We start from the raw sequence: 18,881 nt of genomic DNA, 5'->3' as shown, positions 1-18,881 counted from the left end.
CCAGAGCTGAGACAGAATAAATCACTGTTGTCTTCAGCCACGCGGCTTGCGGTGCTTTGCTACGACGCCCAGAAGGCCGGTGCCCTCGGTCCGGCTCTTGGTGCCTCGGGGGGCAGCTTGCCCGCCCGCCCCGCCCCGCCCTCCGGGCGGCCTGACCCCAGGGCCTGCTCTGCAGGGCGGCCCGGGCCTACTGCGCTGCCTGCTATACGCCCACTGGGCTCCACGTCGCCAGAGATTTCGAGGGGGATAATAGCACCTCATACGGCACCTGAAGTCTCTGTCTTTTTGGTCCTAGTCCTGTAAATGTCTGCCACATTTGTCAAGGAGGAAAAATAAGTGTCCCAACCACTAGAGAGGAACAGACGTGTGTAGGAAGACTCCTCCTCTTCGGCATGTAGGTGTTCGTGCGTCACCTGTGTCCGGTATTTGCCCAAGAACAATATCCCTTGATGACCTGCGGGAGCGTAAACGCAGAAGAGACTGGGCCCCCCCCCCGCCCCCGGAGCCAACGAGGCGGCCTTCACCGAGCCTCCCCCTGTAGGCAGGAGGGGCGCGGGGCGCGGGGCGCAGGAGGGCCCAGGGGCTGGCCTCGCCGTCGCTGGGGGGCGCCCGGCCCAGCCGTCGACCTTCAACCCGCCCCCCCCCCCCCCGCAACCCCCTCAGGACGCGAGAACCTCCTGTAAGAGGCCGGAGCGGAGGAAACGACTGAAACACCTGCCCTGACGGCACCACCATCCGCGTGACTGCAGATCTCAGCGGGCGCAGGCTGCGCGGCCGGGCCGGAGGACGCCTCCCTGCCTCAGCGCCCCGCAGGGCGCCCCCCCCACCCCCCACCGAGCCCCGCCCCCCCCCCCCCCCCCCCGCGCCGAGCCCCCCGCCGAGCGCCGCAGGCCGGGCCAGCGCTGTGCCCCGCCCCCCACCCTTCCCCGCCATGAGGCGGAGGCGGAGGCCGCGGTGGGTCGCAGGGTCCCGAAGCGCAGAGGCCGGGGGCGCGCACGGAGATGAAGTGAAGTGTGGGGGGGGCGGGAACTGTGAATTTTCTTTGAGGTCTGTGTAGAGGCGCCCGTTGGCTCCGCGGAGCAAGTGACCCTGGACCTCGGGGTTGGGAGTTCGAGCCTCACGGGGGACGCAGAGATTACTTAAAAACAAAATCTTTTAAAAATAGTGAGCTGGATGCAATCACGCAGGGTCATCAGGTGAAGCCTACACACGGTCATTCATGTAGGGCGGTTTCTAAGGCCTTTGCAGAGGCTGTAGGGGCCTCAGTTCTCTCTACGAGGAGAGGAGAAAACCTCGTTTCCTTCCACCCCCTGCCCGACAGGCAACCACCGAGTTCCCAGTGTGCGCACCCGCAGGGCTCAACTGAAACAAAACACGTTTGGGAAAAGCTCATTTATTTGCAAGCTGTGCCGGGAGACCTCGAAGCCGGCGGAACCGCGGAGAAACGCGGGAAGGGCTGTGGACGCCAGAGCACAGGCGCGCTGGGAGCTGGGGGGGGGGGGGGGGGGCAGGGGAGGACGCAAGTGCGCAGGCGCCCCAGCCACCGTCGCAGCAAAGCGGGCGCATGGCGGACAGGCGAGCAGCGATGGCAGGTGACTGCGCATGCGTGACGGGAGGCACGTGGGCAGAGCACAGAGAAAGGCACGTGACTGTGCATGCGCCGACGGGAGGCGCGTGGGCAGAGAAAGGCACGTGACTGCGCATGCGTGGACGGGGAGGCGCGTGGGCCGAGCACAGAGAGAAAGGCGCGCGGGCAGCGGGGGAGCAGCAGCAGAGCCGCCCCGCGTTCCCAGCCGGAGACTCCAGAGCTGGGCCCTGCACTGTGCTCGGGCCCTGCCTGCGGCTCCTGGGATGTCCTGGGAGAAGGGCCGCGGAGGCGAGGGAGGTCCAGCCTCCGAAGGCTGACACCCTGTTTTCAAGACAGGACAAGGGAGGAAACCCTCTTGCCCGGCACGAAGTTCTCAAGCAGCTCACTCACCTCGAGGTCCAAACATATTGTCCAAAAAAGCATTGATTTCATCGTCAAAGGCCTTTAGATGCTCCTGCAGAGATAAAGAAAAAAATGACTTAAGGGGTACTTTTGGGGAACTCTCAAAACCGACCACTACCAACAGAACGGCTGCCGGGATCTGCCGGTCCTAGCCCCGGGGCTTTGAGCCGCAGACTGCAGGAAAACGGAGCAGTTAATGCAGCCCTCACGAACTTGCGTGGATTTGGAAGGAGACCATTCCTCCTTCCCTTCCTTGGGCAACAGGAGTCCTGGAAAACAGGCTTGTACATTTGAACGTCCAAGAGTTACTGGCCTTAATTTCATTTCCCTCTAAAATGCTTAGAGGCATAGGCTCTCCCATAAGCAGCTTCTATTGTTGCAATGAACAGCAGTCGCGGGCAAGCAACAGGATCTATACCTGCAGGATGTAATGTAATTGTTCAATGAAAATTCAGCTCAGTTGTGTTTCACAAAGCTGAATCTAAAGCTTTGAAGGGGACTTCTTTTTTGAATGAAATCAAGCACTATAGTTCTTTTAAATAACCTTCATATTTTGTTTTCAAAATGTTTTCTATACATATGCATTTAACAGCACAGTAAGCAGAGTCACTAGGGTACATCAGATTATTACTGCTACTTTAACTGGATTGGGGTTGAGGTGGAATTTCTGCTAAGAATCTTATGGTTGCTAAATTGGCCACAGGCTCTTGGTTTAGCTCCTGTTCTTGCTAAACAAGGTGTACTATTATACTGCTTAGAATACCTGCTAAGGTGTTCCCTACTCCTGCTACAATGGTCTAGAGCACATCCTCAAGCAAAGGGGAAAAAAGGCAAAGCAACCCTCAGTATTTCTAAGGGAAGGGACCTTTGATGAGAATTTCTGGGGCCAGTGGATTGGTGAATAGAGCGTGACAGCCCTTGGGACATTCCTCTAGACCATTCATTCTCTATAATCAATAGCTGGAGTGCAGTTAAAGCATCTCATTCTCAAAGTATAAGTGCCAAAGAGAGTTAACTTACTGGCATCTGAAAAGATCTATACTTTTGGTGACTGGCACCTACCATTTACACCTATTTCTTATTTGTGACTTTGATCCTGAGAAAATTTTAGGGAATCTTAGGTCTTTGGGGACTTTAGGAAGCTTGGAAGACAGGATGCGGAGTAGTGGCTGACATCTGTTAGCACCTATACCTGGCCATGTATTAGGCCCTTAGTAGCTCTATAAAAAGTATCTGGGCTAAAACAAGCTTGGAAGTTTTTACACAGTCTTTCGGCTTCCTTGAAGGACATCTTGGGAAACCTCTAGACTTGAGAAGGTTCACCTACCGCACATCTCAGTGTGACTCAGTAAGATTTATGTTGCCATTAGAAAAGAGCAGACCTGTCCTGAAGCCTCTCATTCTTGAGTAAAGAATGTTGACCTCAGTGATGAACCCACCCTCCTAACAAATACCAGTGAAATCTTCCTTTCATTGCCACATCCACCCACACATGTTTAAACTTTTTCAGTCTGTTTGCTATGGTCAAAATCCATTTTCTCACATCTGTAGGTCTAAGAAAACTCTAAAGGTCACAAAGCTTGTATTCGTTCTATAATGTTGTAGAAATTTAGTCACAGTGAAGACCAGAAATAAAAGAAAAGAGAGGGGAAGATATGGAGAGACAGCAGAGTGGAAAAAAATGAATAACAAAGGGCATTCCACACCATTACCCGGATAACAAAACCAGATGACGCTACAAAAAAACAAAACAACAACAACTAAAATCCCTGCAGGCCAATAGCTCTGATGAACATAGACACAAAAATCGTCAACAAAATATTAGCAACCAATTCCAACAACACATTAAAAGGATCATTTACTACAAACAAGTGGAATTTATTCCAGAGATGCAACAGTGGTTTGATGTTTGCAAATCAATCTGATACATCACATTAACAAGAGGAAGAATAAAAACCATATGATCATCTCACTAGATTCTGATAAAGCATTTGATAAAATGCAACATCCATTCATGATGAAAACTCTCAACCAAGTGGGTTTAGAGGACCCATACCTCAACATAATAAAGGCCATATTGGAAAAACCCACTAGGAGCTAACAGTATACTTGATAGTGAAAAGCTGAATGCTTTTCCTCTAAGCTCAAGAACAAGACAAAGAGGTGCACTCTCAGGACACTTATTCATCGTGGTACTGTGAAGTTGTAGCTGCAGGAACCCGACAAGAAAAAGGAGTAAAGGGCAACCAAATTGGTAAGAAAGAAGTAAAACTGTCATTATTTGCAGATGACATGATGCTATAGATAGGAAATCCTAGGACTCCACCAAAATTCCCTTAAAATGGATAAATAAATCAGTAAAGTCACAAAATACAAAATTAATATACATAAATCTGTTGCATTTCTATACGCTAGTGAAGTAGCAGAAAAAGAAATTTAAAAAACACTCCAATTTACAGTTGTTCCAAAAAGAATAAACTATCTGGAAATAAATTTAACCAAGGAGATGAAAGACTTAAACACTGCAAACTATAAGACACTGAAGAAAGAAATTGAACATGACACAAACAAATGGAAAGATAGACCATGCTCATGCACTAGGAGAATATTGCTAAAATGTCCATTCTACCCAGAGCAATCTATAGATTCAATGCAGTTACTATGCAAAATACCAGTTGTGTTTTTCACAGAAATAGAGTAATACTGAAATTTGTATGGAACCACAAAAGACCTTAAGAACAAAGTTAGAGGTACCACAGTTTCAAATTTCAAGACATACCACAAAGCTATAGTAATCAAAACAGTATGGTACTAGCATAAAAAAAACAAACAAACACAGAGATCAACAGAACAGAATAAAGCCTAGAAATAAACCCAAACCTATATGGTCAATTAATCTATGACAAAAGAGGCAAGAATGTACAATGGGAGAAGACAGTCTTTTCAATAAAGGCTGCTAGAGAAATTGGACAGCTATATGTGTCCTGTAAAAGTGGACCACATTCTTACACCATTCACAAAACTAAACTCAAAATGGATTAAAGACCTAAATATGAGACCTGAAATCATAAAATGCGTAGAAGAAAACATAGGCAGTAATCCCTTGGGCATTGCCCTTAGCAATATATTTTTGGATCTGTCTCCTCAGGCAAGGGAGGCAAAAGCAAAATTAAACTACTGGGACTATACCAAAATAAGATTTTGCACAGCAAAAGAGAAACCAACAAAACAAAAAGACAATCTACTGAATGGGAGAAGGTATGTTCAAATAATCTATCTGGTAAGGAGGTAATATCCAAAATATATAAAAAACACATACAATGCCACACCCCAAAACAAATACTCTAATTTAAAAATGGGCAGACTATGTGAATAGACATTATTCCAAAGAAGACATACAGATAGCCAAAAGACACATGAAAAGATGCTTAACATCACTAACTGTCAGGGGAAACCAACTGAAAACACAAGGAAGATTATCACCTCAAACCTGTCAGAATGGCTACTATCAAAAAGACAAGAATTAAGTGTTGGTAAGGATGTGGAGAAACGGGAACCCTCACGCACTGCTGGTGGGGAAATTGAACTGGTGCAACCGTTGTAAAGGACAGTATGGAGGTTCCCCCCAAAGTTAAAACTGAAATACCGTATGACCCAGTAATCCCATTACTCAGCATTTACCCAAAGAAAACCAAAACACTAGTTTGAAAAATTACGTGCACCCCTATGTTTACTGCGCCATTATTTACAATACCCAAGATATGGAAGCAACCCAAGTATTCATCAATATATGAATGGTTAAAGAAGATGTGGTGTATATATGCGATGGAATATCATTCAGCCATAAAAAAGAGACATCTTGCCATCAGTGACAATACTGATGGACCTAGAGGGTATTATGCTGAATCTGACAAAGAAAAACAAATACCATATGGTTGCACTTATACGTGGAATCTAAAACACAAAACAAAACAAAAAAAGGACTCTTAGATACAGAGAACAAACTGGTAGTTGCAGAGGGGAGGCAGGGGGAGGACAGGTGAAATATATAGGATTAAGAGGAACAAATTTCCAGTTATAAAAAAGTCACGGGGATAAAAAGTGCAGCATAAGGGATACAGTCAACAACACTGTAATAACGTCGTATGGTGACAGATAGTGACTACATTTATCATGGTGAGCAATGTATAGAATTGAATCAATATATTGTACATGTGAAATTAATATAATGTATCTAAATCATACTTCAATAAATAAAAATAGAAGGGATATCCCAGTTTTTTAGACATTAACATATTGATTCATTAACTAATTATCTGAACATTACTATGTGCCAGCACCATGTTAGATGCTGAAATATGAAGTCAAATGAGACATGGTACTCATCTTTACAGGAAAAGTACATCAATAATCACAATATTAATGTCTTAAAGACAAGAGAAGCTGCAGGTATGTACTGTAAGAACATAGAGGAGGAAAATAGCCATAAAAAGGAAGGAAATCTTGTCATTTCCGGCAACATTGATGGACCCTGAAGGCATCATGCTAAGTGAAATAAGACAGAGAAAGACAAGAGATGATCTCACTTATATGTGGAATCTAAAACACCAGAAACCAAAGTCCTAAATTCATGGATACAAAGAACAGATTGGTGGTTACCACAGGCAGCAGTGTGGGGGTGGGCAAAGTGGGCACAAAGTTCCATGTAAAATTAATAAATCATAGGGACATAAATCTATAGCATGACTACAATATTGTACTGTGTATGTGAAAGTCACTAAGAAAAATTTTAAAAGTTCTCATCACAAAAAATTGTAACTATGTATGTTAATCAGATTTATTGTGATCATTTTGCAATATATATGTTAGTACTGAATTACTATGTCGTACCCCTGAAATGAACAAAAGTACGCAGATGTAGGAAATCAAATATAGGGCTCTTAAAAAGAGAAGCCTTCCAGGAAGAGATGCTGCTGTTGCTGAGTTCTGAGAGGCTCTAGGACACCTTCTAGATGGAGAAGGGAAGAAAAAGCATTTCAGGAAGAAGAATCAGCAGGTGCAAATAGACTGAGACAGGACTCACTTGGGAAATGCTTACGCCCAGGGTCTCTACTGACCCATGTAACAGAAGGAAATAAAACTAATACTGGGAAAATCAGAAACCTGAATAAAAATGAACTCTTTATTTCTAGGTTATTTAATACAGTTAGTAAGGATGCAATCTAAAATGACAATGATAAGATAATGAGAGGCGATTAGAAGAACAAATGAAAATTTATTCCGGATTAGTAAAACACAAAGGTTGAGTACAGAGGTTGGGGCTCATCAGTCAGCTAAGGATGAACACCTGGCACGGCGTGGGAGTGTGCAGCCGCACGCTAGGTTCTATGGCACAAGCGCGCTGGGTGGTTTCCTAAGACGTCTGAACACGGTAACCCAGGAGCTAAGAAAAATCAACAAAAAGTGACATGCAGCACTTCAGTCACTCAGCCTACACTAACAGCCATTATGTACTGACACTTTTGTCAGACACAGGAGGACAAAAAGGACATAGTGGTCGACTCTGAAGCTCACAAATTGTGAAAGTGGGAGACACCAAGAAAGGCAAACAGCAAATGACGGAGGCGGAGGGGGAGGAGGAGGAGGAGGAGACATGCAGAACTGCCACAATAATGGAAGCCCCTGCAAGCGTGAGGATTTATGGCACGGTTTTAAAAGATGGTTATTTGGGGGGGTGCCTGGGTGGCTCAGTTGGTTAAGCCTCTGCCTTCAGCTTAGGTCATGATCCCAGGGTCCTTGGATCGAGTCCTGCATCAGGCTCCCTGGTCAGTGGGGAGTCTATCTCTCCCTCTCCCTCCACTCATGCTTTCTCTCCCTCTTTCAAGTAAAAAAAAAAAATCTTATTTGGACAGATTAGAAGAGAAGGGGACAGTACTGCCCTTATACCTGGGAAGAGGAATGCTGTCCTGAACTCCATACTTTCGAGGGCCCCACACTGGCCATCCCTAGGCCATGCCCCTCTACACAGGAAACCCGATGAGCCAAGGAAGATGCCCACCCCTGGCCATGGTGTCCCCTCCAGCCTATGTTCCAGGTTCCCCAGGCCAACAATTCTCTACCAAACAATTCTCCAACCCCACTTCTAGAACAACTCCAGGGATTTCCTCCTGCCCACATAGTAAAGCCATGTTCCAAGACTTTATTTTATTAATATACAGGTGACACACAATGCTACATTAGTTTCAGGCACACGACATAGGGATCTGACAACTCAATAGGCTAGGCTAGGCTCGCCACGAGTGTAGCTACCATCCCTCACCGACCACCACCATGACGATATCACTGACTATATTCCCCATGTGGTATCTTTCAACCCAATTATTTATTCATTCCATAACTGGAAGCCTGTATCTCCTACTCCCCATCATCCATTTCGCCCAACGCCCACCCACCTCCCCTCAGTTTGTTCTCTGTGGGCCTGTTTCTGCTTTTTTGTTTTGTTTTTTAAATTCTACATCTAAGTGAAATCATATGGGCTTTATCTTTCTCTGCCACACTTCTTTCACTTAGGAATACCCTTTAGGTCCATTCATGTTGTCACAAATGGCAAGATCTCATTTTTTATGGCTGAACAGTATTCCACTGTAGATATAGCACATCTTCTTTACCCATTCATTTACTGATGGACACTTGGGTTGCTTCCATATCTTGGCTGTTGTTAATAGTGGTGCAACAAGCAGAGGGGTGCATATATCTTTTCAAATTAGTGCCTTTTTTGTTTTCTTTGGGTAAGTACCCAGTGGAATGTTCCGTGACTTTAAATTTAATTTATGGCTGCGTATAACAATGGCTGAAGCATGGAAAGATTAGAAGTTGAGATTTAATTGTGTATCCCTTCTTGTTTACCAAGCCACAAAGAATGTAAAATGATGCAACCACATTGAAAAACAGTTTAGTGGTTTGGCAAAAACATCAACATTCACCTACCACATGATCCAGCATACTACTTCTAGGTATATTTACCCAAGGAAAACATAAAGCATATAACCTTGCAAAGACCTGGACACAAATATTCATGGCAGCTTAATTTTTAATAACTAAGGAGCGGAAACCTCCCAAATGTCCCAACAGGTGAATGGATAAGTCGTGGCGTATCTATACAAGGAAATACTACTGAGCAAAATAAAAGAACTATTGATGCACATAGAGTACGGATGGATCTCAAAGTTACAATGCTGCATTAAAGAGGCTAGACAGAGACACAGAAAGAGAGAGAACATACTGTTTCCCTTTGCATGAAATTCTAGGAAATATAAATATATATGTGACAAGAAAGCAAATGAGTGGTTGCTTGGGGACTAGAGGGTAAAACTAGAAAGAATATCCTTCAAAAATGAAGGTGAAGTAAGGACATTTTCATATGATGTGTGAGAGAATTTGTAGCGGGCACAACTGCACTACAGTGCAGTTGCTCAAGATGTTCTTGGTGCCAAAGGGAAATGATTCCATATGGAAAGGATTTACAGAAAAGAATCAAGAGCACCAGAAATAGATGTATCTACCGGAAGAGCCAGCACTCAGAGCAAGCTAGCCACCACCCATCGCGCGACATGCACCGTACCTGCCACCATCACCCCTCACGCCATGCGTAGCCCTACCCGCAGGAGCGACCACCACTTGGAGGCCGTGGGGCCCATCTGAGGCAAACCCACTGGGCTCACTCCTTACACAAAGTGGAGATGGTCTTCCTGGCTACGTGCCGCGCACCTGGCAGTGCTGGGGGACAGGCTGGCCCCGCACTCCTGCCTCAGCCACCCTTTTCTGAGACTACTTGGGAACAGGAGAGGCATGAAAAGCACACCTCCTTTCCTGCCAGCACAGTGCTCACCGGGACTCCCACCCCTTCCTCTTCCTTCCTCTTCCCCCTCCCTCCCACTCCACATGCCCCACCAGCATGCCTTGGCTCCCTCCTCCTTCACACTCCTGTCTTTACTGACGCTTCAGGCCTTTTGTTTTAGCGTCTATCACGCATGGCCGTTATCTTGTCTGACGCGATGCTTCAAGATCCTGGTGTCTGTCCTATTTTGTCGATACTATTTTATAGAACAATTTAAAGACGCTTATTCAATCAGAATATAGTCACTTCCACCACCGACTCCTTCCTCCTTTCTTTTAAAAATGAGCAAAGGTCATTAAGGTCACGAGACAGACTGTTGAGTTTGTAAGAAGACGCAGTATCTGAATCCTTGCCTTAAAAAAAAAAAAAAAAAAAGTGCATTTCAGAGAAAAGGAAACCTGAAGCATCTGATGATGGCAGGTGAGGAAATGGGGGGATCCAAGCAGCTCAGGAACGTATCCTCCTCAGACTAACGAGACCAGACGCAGCCCGGAAACCCTCCCGGGCCCCTCTGGGTCAAGGCGAACAGGGAGACGGGGAGACGGGGCCTCCCAGAGACGAGGGGCACAAAGCCCAGTGCTGTCACACAGCGAGGCTCGGTGGCGGTCTCACGTTGACGCTTCTCTGGGCCGACCCTGAGGGACGGTTCCCAGCCCGCGTCTCCCACGTCTGAAGAATCGGAATGTGTTTACATTTGTGAGGGAGACTAGGAAGTGGAGAGAGTGACTAAAAGCGGACACAGAAATCCTCCGGCTTTCACGCAGCTGAGCCCACAGAATGGGCCACTGTGCGGATTTGACACCCACAGGCCCCCGCGCGCCTCATCGGCCTCCCAGCGCGGGCCGGCAGGGAGCAGCCAAGCTAGGCCGCACCCGAACCCGCTGGCGGAGTCTCACTCCTGTAGGGGAACTCTGGATTGTTACCGTTTGTCTTGGGGTCTTCAGGGGACTGAGGCCCTCTGAGTCAGGCTGTGAGGCATCTGGGGGAACATACTTGCCACATCTGAGGAGAAATATAAATGAGCCATGACGGTGCATAATGGTAACAGCGCCTGGTCATCAGACACTCACGTCCAGGCCGGGATTTCGACAATAACCCTGGCCAGCTGTCTGTCTGTCTTTCCCAATTTACAGATGTGGAGATTGAGGCTGGGAGTTCAAGGCTGATGATGCTATGGGAAATGGGAAAGGCATTCAGTATCAATCCGTGTCTCCCACACCTTGGGGGGACGGAGAAAGGGAGGGCTCAGAGCTGGGGTGCAGCTCAGGTTAGGTTTCCAGTGCGCAGTACTTCTCAGGACAATAAGCTGACCAAAAAAAAGAAAAAGAGAGGGTGGATTTTATCTGCAGCCTGTGGAACCCCGAGGCTATAGGATAGTTTCCCCTGATTAAGGAGATGAAAAGTTTATTCAGAACAGAACCGATTACTGCAGTTTTGTTTGCTTTGTTCCACTTCCCTCACAGGGTTCTTCAGCTCAGTCACTCAGTATCTGGTCAAATGGAAACTCGTCTGCGCTTCCCAGATTCATCCTCAGGGGCCTAATTACAGAGGGAGGAGGAAAGCATCTGCTCTGTGGTGTCCTGATCTGCGATGTGGAACCTTCTCTATGTCCTTACCCGCTCTGTTTTTCCTGGATAGCACTTATCATACAAACTTTCACTGGCTAGGGGGTTTCCTGTCTGGCTCCTCCAAGAGGCCTCCGAGAGGCCACTGGATCCCCTGGCACATAACGGGAGCTTAACACTTACTGAATGAATTAATGAAACTCTTGTTGTTGTAAACCTCTATGGTATTCGCTTGATCTTAACATTTCATATTACTTTGCTCGCCTACCTGTATTTTCATATGTGCGATCTAGTACATTGTGAAAGATTTTTTTTTTTAAGATTTTTTAAAAATTTATTTATTCATGAGAGAGAGAGAGAGAGAGAGAGAGGCAGAGACACAGGCAGAGGGAGAAGCAGGCTCCTTGTGGGGCGCCTGATGTGGGACTCAATCCTGGGTCTCCAGGATCTGGCCCTGGGCTGAGGGCAGTGCTAAACCGCTGAGCCACCCGGGCTGCCCATGAAAGATCCTTTAACACTCTTAACGCCTCTACAGCTAATGCAGAGAAGAGGCCACGTCAAAAAGAGTTGGAAAGGTGGGAATGCAGTCAGGAGCAAAACTGACCCATGAGACTAGACTGTCCCTGGGAGGAAGGGATACCATAGGTATAGGGAAGGGAGAGGAGACCCCAGACCAGACACCCCAGACACAGGGGACCCACACTGGGGACAAATCCCTATATTTGGCTTTGAAAATCAGAGAGACTTAACTTCGTGAGTTCTTATAATCAGTAGGGCCTCACACCTGGAACTTGAAAAGTCAGAATGCTGGCTCTGGGAGAGCCAGAGGGTGAGAGGAAACGGAGTTCTCAACCTTGAAAAGACAGCACAACAAACAGCCCACAGAGATACAGAGAAGCAGCAGCAGTTTGAAAAACCCCCAGGATATAAGGGAAATAGATGTACATACTCATTTCAGAGCACGTGCTGGACAGGCAGGGATCTTTAGGAGACTTCTCCAAGAACAAATGTGCTGGCAGGTGCCACTTTCCTCCCCAACCCCTCATTCTTCTGTGGACCTGCCCCCTTCAATATGTCCTGGGCCAGAACATATCATTCCAAAGTGACTCCTACGCTGCGGTGAGGGGAAGAGAACCACACACACCAGTCCTACTGCAGCCCCAGCCATTGGCTGGGGGCAGACATCTGGTTTGACTGCAGGCCCTGGTCACAGTCAAAAGCTTCACAGGAGACAACACAGGGAGAGCAGCCTGCAGTTTGGTGCTACTGCATCCTGGCCTATGCCTGGTCTGACTCAACTCAAGCCCAAAGTGGCCCCACACTGACCCACTAACACCACAGGGACTGAACCCTGCCCAGGAGGGCAAAGAGAACCATTGTAAATAGACTAAAGGCAGATGAGGGTGCATGCAATACACATAGGAGACATCCGTAAAATGCCAGGTTCTGATAAATGGGACACTGCAATGCAAGGCACTACAGGATGTCTTCTTCATAAGGCCAGTACTTTCCAGAGAAGGAGACATAGCTGACTTTCCTAACGCACAGAAACAGACATAGGGGATTAGGTAAAATAAGGAGACAGAGGAATATGTCCCATATGAAAGAACAGAACAAAAATCGCAGAAAAGGAATGCCTGGGTGGCTCAGTGGCTGAGAGTCTGCCTTTGGCTCAGGGTGTGATCCCGGTCCAAGGATCAAGTCCTGCATTGGGCTCCCTGCAAGGAGTGCGCTTCTCCCTCTCTCTCATGAATAAATAAATATTTTTTTAAAAATCGCAGAAGAGCTATACAAAACAGATATTAAGTAACATACCTAATAAAGCATTTAAACTATTGGTCATAAAGATACTCTCTGGGCTTGAGAAGAATGGAGGATTTCAGTGAGACCCTCAACAAAGAGATAGAAAAAAAAAAAAGCATTAAAATGAACCAGAGATGAAGAACTCAATAAATAAAATTAAAAATATACTAGATGAATAGTAGACTAGAGGGAGCAAAAGAATGGATCAGCAACTAGAAGAAGAGAGTAATAGAAAGCAATCGAGTGGAACAAGAGAAAAACAATAACAAATAAGAATACCTGAAGGGAACTCAGCAACACCATCAAGCTTAACAACATTGACATTATAGGGATCCCATTAGGAGGAAGGAGAGAAAAATGGGCAGAAGATCTATTTGAAGAAATTATAGATGAAAACTTCCCAAGTATGGGGAAGGAAACAAGCATCCAGGTCTAGGAGGCCCAGAGCACCACCCCTCACAAAATCAAGCCAAAGAGATCCACACCAAGACACATAAGTAATTAAAATGACAAAAAGTAGTGATAAAAAATTTTATTTATTGTCATTTTTTAATGGGAAGTTAAAGTTTTGGCAAGGGTAAATGATACAGCTTTGTATTTGGGGCCAAAGAACACTTTAAAAGATCTATATTTTTTTTATTTTAAGGTTTTTAAAATTTTTATTTTAATCACCCAGTGCTTATCACAAGTGCATGCTTTAAAACTCATCATCGGGATCCCTGGGTGGCGCAGTGGTTTAGCGCCTGCCTTTGGCCCAGGGCGCGATCCTGGAGACTCAGGATCGAATCCCACGTCAGTCTCCCGGTGCATGGAGCCTGCTTCTCCCTCTGCCTATGTCTCTGCCTCTCTCTCTCTCTGTGTGACTATCATAAATAAATAAAAAAAATTAAAAAAAAAATAAAAATAAAAAAAAAATAAAACTCATCATCTATTTCCCCATCCCTCCCCACCTTCCTTCTGATAACCATCTGTTTGTTCTCTATAGTTAGTCCATTTATTGGTTTGTCTTTTTTTTTCCCTTTTGCTTGTTTCTTAAATTTCACATGAGTGAAATCATATGGTCTTTGTCTTTCTCTTATTTTCCTTAGCATTATACACTCTAGTTCCATCCATGTTGTTACAAATGGCAAGAATTCATTCTTTTTATGGCTGAGTAATATTCCATTGTGTGTGTATATATACACCACACTTCTTTATCCATTCATCTATCAATGGGCACTTGGGATGTTTCCATAACATAGCTATTGTAATAATACTGCTAAACACTTAGGGGTGCATGCATCCCTTTGAATTACTGTTTTTGTATTTTTCAGGCAGATACCAAGTAGTGCAATTGCTGGATCATAGAGTTTTGATCCATAGTTTTTGTTTTTTTTTTTTGTTTTTTGTTCTTTTAGAGAGAATGCATGCATTGGGGGGTGGGGGTGGGGAGGCAGGCAGAGGAAGAGGGAGAGAGAATCTTAAGCAGGCTCCATGCCCAGTGCAAATCAAAACCACAATGAGGTATCCCCCTCATGCCTGTCAGAATGGCTAAAACCAAAAGCACAAGAATCAAGTGCTGGTGAGGATGTGGAGAAAAAGGAACCCTTGTGCATGGTTGGTGAGATTGCAAACTGGTACAGCCACTGTAGAGAACAGTATGGAGGTTCCTCAGAAAAATTAAAAACAGAATTATCATATGACCCAGTAATTCTGCTACCAGGTATTTGCCCAAAGAAAACAAAACACTAACTTAAAAAGCTACATGCACCCCTCTGTTTATTGTAGCATTATTGATAATATCCAAATTATGGAAGCAGCTGAAATGTCCATTGATAGACAAATGGATAAATGAGATGTAATAAATATATATACAAAGAAATGTTATTCAGCCATAAAAATGAATGAAATCTTGCAACCTGTAAGAACATGGATGGATCTAGAGGGTATAATACTAAGTGAAATAAAACAGAGAAAGACAAATACCACATTTCACTTACATGTGGAATTTAAGAAAGTTAATAATCAAAGAAAAAAAATTGACAACTATAGAGAACAAACAGTGATTACTAGAGGGGAGAGGGGGTGAGGGCTGGGTGGAACAGGTGATGGGAGTTAGAGTACACTTATGATGAGCACTGGGTGATGTATGGAATTGTTAAATCATTATATTGTACACTTGAAAGTAATACAACATTTTATGTTATTATGTTAACTATATCAAAGTTTGAAAAAGGTTTTCCAAATTTCTAAATATAAATATATATATATATATATATATATATATATATATATATATATATATATAAAATTTTCTTTTTAAACTTAGCGTGTCTTAAAGTTTTGGCACCTTTAATAAAATTACTAATAAAACAAAGTTGCACAAATCAGAGTGTTATGGATAGAATGTTTATCTCCCCCCAAATTCATCGCCCAGTGTGATCGTATTTGGAGGACGGTTTGGGGAAGTAGATTTAGATGAGATCTTGAGGGTGGAACCCTTATGAGGGCTTTGCGCCCTTCTCTGCAGGATCCCTAGAGAGTTTGCTTTCCCTCTCAGCCATGCCGGGCACAACAAAAAGGCAGTCTCTAAGTCAGGAAGGGCGCCTCTGCCAGAACATGACCACGTTACCACCTGAGCTGGACTTTAGGCTCCAGAAATGTGAAAAAATGAACTTCTACTGTTTAGCCGCTAGTCTCTGCTCTTTTATTATGACTGTTTGAATTGGCTAAGACACTGAGTAAAAAGAAAAAAAAGACAGCCTTAAAGAACGCCCTCCAGAATGACTGTGTACGAAAAGAAATCATGGTTTGAACTCACCTAATGTAAAATACAAACTCCATGTTATCAGATTTGGTTTAAATAAAAAATTTAACAAACCTCAATCTATCTGCCTATGCGTGTATATGTACAAGTATATACATATACAGGAAAAATTTTGGAAGGGCACATGTTAAATTATTAATAGCAATTACCTGTGGGGAGGAGAATGACATGGGGCAGGGAGTGGGTGAAGGGAAAGAGAGACTAATAACTCTTTACTCTGTATATGTCTAATGTCTTAGTTTTTAATAAGAAATCACTAGTGATATACTAATTGTATAACTGAAATATTACAACTAAAAACAGAAATACCGTTAATGGAATAACTATCAAAGAAAGTTGTACAATTTCCTTCTTAAGTCACAACAAAAATACCTAACAATCACAGTTTTGAATAGGTTGGTCTCTTTCTATTCATATGAAATAAAAGATGAATCTCATATGAAATAAAAGATGAATCTCATATGAAATAAAAGATGAATAAAATATTCATATGAGATGAAATAGATGGTATCATGATATAAACCAAAAAATATAACCCTTTGTGCAATTCTTGACCAAGTACATGACAGATAACTTAAATTTTCAAATATGTATTTTATTATTTTGTATTGATACAAAAAGATTAGTGGTTAATCAGGACAAAGCTATTTTTCTTTTTCAGAAGATAAAATTGGCAAACCTTTACCTAGACTAACTCAGAAAAGACAGAACTCAAAATCGTAACTGAAAGAGGAGACATCAGAACTGATGTCACAGACACACAAATGATCATGAAAGACTACTAAGAACTGTACAACAACAAACTGGATAACCTACACGAAATGGATGATTTCCTAAAGACAACCTACTAAGATTAAGCCATGAAGAAATGGATATATGAACAAACTAACAGGAGTAAGGAGAATGAATCAGTAATCAAAACCCCTCAAACACAGAAAAGCCTAGAGCCAGATGATATCACTGATGAATTCTACCAAATGCTTAAAGAAAAATTAGTGCAAATTCTCTCAGATTTTTCCAAAAAATGAAGGCTGGGCCCTCCCAAACTCATTTTACAAGGCCAGAATTATCCTGATACCATAGCCAGATAAGAAACTATAAGAAAAGAATACAGACTAATATCCTTGAGGAATATAGATGCAAATTTCTCAAAACAAAATATTAGCAAACTGGACTCAACAGCACCTTAAAAGAATCATATATGATATATGACCAAGTAGGATTTATTCCCAGGTTGCAAGGATGGTTCAATACATACAAATCAGTAAATGTGACATATCACATCAACAGAACAAAAAATAAAAATTCTATCTCAATAGATGCAGAGAAAGCCTTTGGCAAAATACAACATACTTTTATGTTAAAACTGCTCAACTGGTAAGAAGAAACATATCTCAACACAATAAAGGCCATTTATGACAAGCCTACAGCCAACATTATATTCAATGGTGAAAGGTTTGAAAGCTTTTCCTCTAAAATCAGAAATAAGACAAGGGTGCCCACTCTCACCATTCTTTTTTTTTTCTTTTTAAATTTATGATAGACATAGAGAGAGAGAGAGAGAGGCAGAGACACAGGAGGAGGGAGAAGCAGGCTCCGCGCCGGGAGCCCGACGTGGGACTCGATCCCGGGACTCCAGGATCACACCCTGGGCCAAAGGCAGGCGCTAAACCGCTGAGCCACCCAGGGATCCCCCCCACTCTCACCATTCTTATTGCACATAGTACTAGGATCCTAGCCAAAGCAATCAGGCAAGAAAAATAAACAACATCCAAAGAGGAAAGGAAGAAGTCTTTGTCTGCAGAGGATAGGATTTTATATATAGAAAATCCTAAAGACCCCATCAAAAACCTACTGTAAGAGCTAATTAACAAATTCAGTAAAGTTGCAAGAGACAGAAATCAACAGAGTTGCATTTCTACACACTAACAACAAAACATATGAAAAAATAAAATAATCCCACTTACAATGGCATCAAAAATAATACTTAGGAAAAAATTAACCAACAAAGTGAAGTATCTGTACACTGAGAACTCTTAAAATGTTGATGAAAGAAACTGAAGAAGATGCAAATACAATGCCCCACATTCATGGATCAGAAGAATTAATATTGTTAAAATGTTCATACCCTCCAAAGTCATCTACAAATTCAGTGCAGTCTCTATCAAAATTCCTATGGTATTTTTCACAGAAATAGGAAGGAAATCCTAAAATTTGTATGGAACCACAAAGATCCCAAATTGCCAAATCAATTCTGAGAAAGAAGACCAAAGCTGGATGCATCAAACATCTTGAATTATACTTTGAACTATACCACACAGCCATAGTAATCAGAACAGTATGATACCAGCATAAAAACAAACACATGGTCCAATGGAACAGAAGCAAAAGCCTAAAAATAAACCCTCTCATATATAGTCAATGAACATCTGACAAGGGAAAAAGAATACTCAATAAATAAAGGATGGTCTCTTCAATAAGTAGTGGATAAAAACTGGGTAACTACATGAAAAGGACTGAAACTGGATCTCTCTCTTACAATACTCACAAAAAATTAGCTCAAGATGGGCTAAAGATTTAAACTTAAGACTTGAAACCATAAAACTCCTAAAAAAAAAAAAAAAAACCCACAAGCAAAAAGCTCCTTGACACTGCTCTTGGCAACACTTTTTTTTTTTTTTTTGATGACACCAAAAGCACAAGCAACAAAAGCAAAAATAAGTGGTACTATATCAAACTGGAAAACTTCTGCAAAACAGAAGAAACAGTAACAAAATCTGCAAATCATAGATCTGGTAAAGCGTTAATACCCCAAAAATA

General features: G+C 43.3%; 1 protein-coding gene across 4 annotated transcripts in view; it reads right to left on the bottom strand.

The window, feature by feature from the left end:
• The window catches only part of ELOVL2 (ELOVL fatty acid elongase 2), a 62,566-nt gene that overhangs the window by 18,728 nt on the left and 24,957 nt on the right, over positions 1-18,881 (bottom strand). Inside the window, exons 1-2 of one of the 4 annotated variants that reach the window (XM_072814115.1) lie at positions 10,811-10,939; positions 1,979-2,042 (exon numbers count right to left, since the gene is read on the bottom strand). In XM_072814115.1, the coding sequence (XP_072670216.1) occupies positions 1,979-2,042; positions 10,811-10,924 (178 nt within the window). In that variant the 5' untranslated portion in view covers positions 10,925-10,939. Of the gene's footprint in view, positions 1-268; positions 455-674; positions 751-1,978; positions 2,043-10,810; positions 10,940-18,881 lie in introns of those variants that run through there. The other 3 variants (XM_072814114.1, XM_072814116.1, XM_072814117.1) reach the window with 3 other exon arrangements.

The sequence above is a fragment of the Canis lupus genome, chromosome 37 (assembly GCF_048164855.1).
Source record: "Canis lupus baileyi chromosome 37, mCanLup2.hap1, whole genome shotgun sequence".
Lineage (NCBI taxonomy): Eukaryota > Metazoa > Chordata > Mammalia > Carnivora > Canidae > Canis > Canis lupus.
Note: the sequence above shows the minus strand (reverse complement) of the source record. Positions and strands in the feature narration are given on the sequence as shown.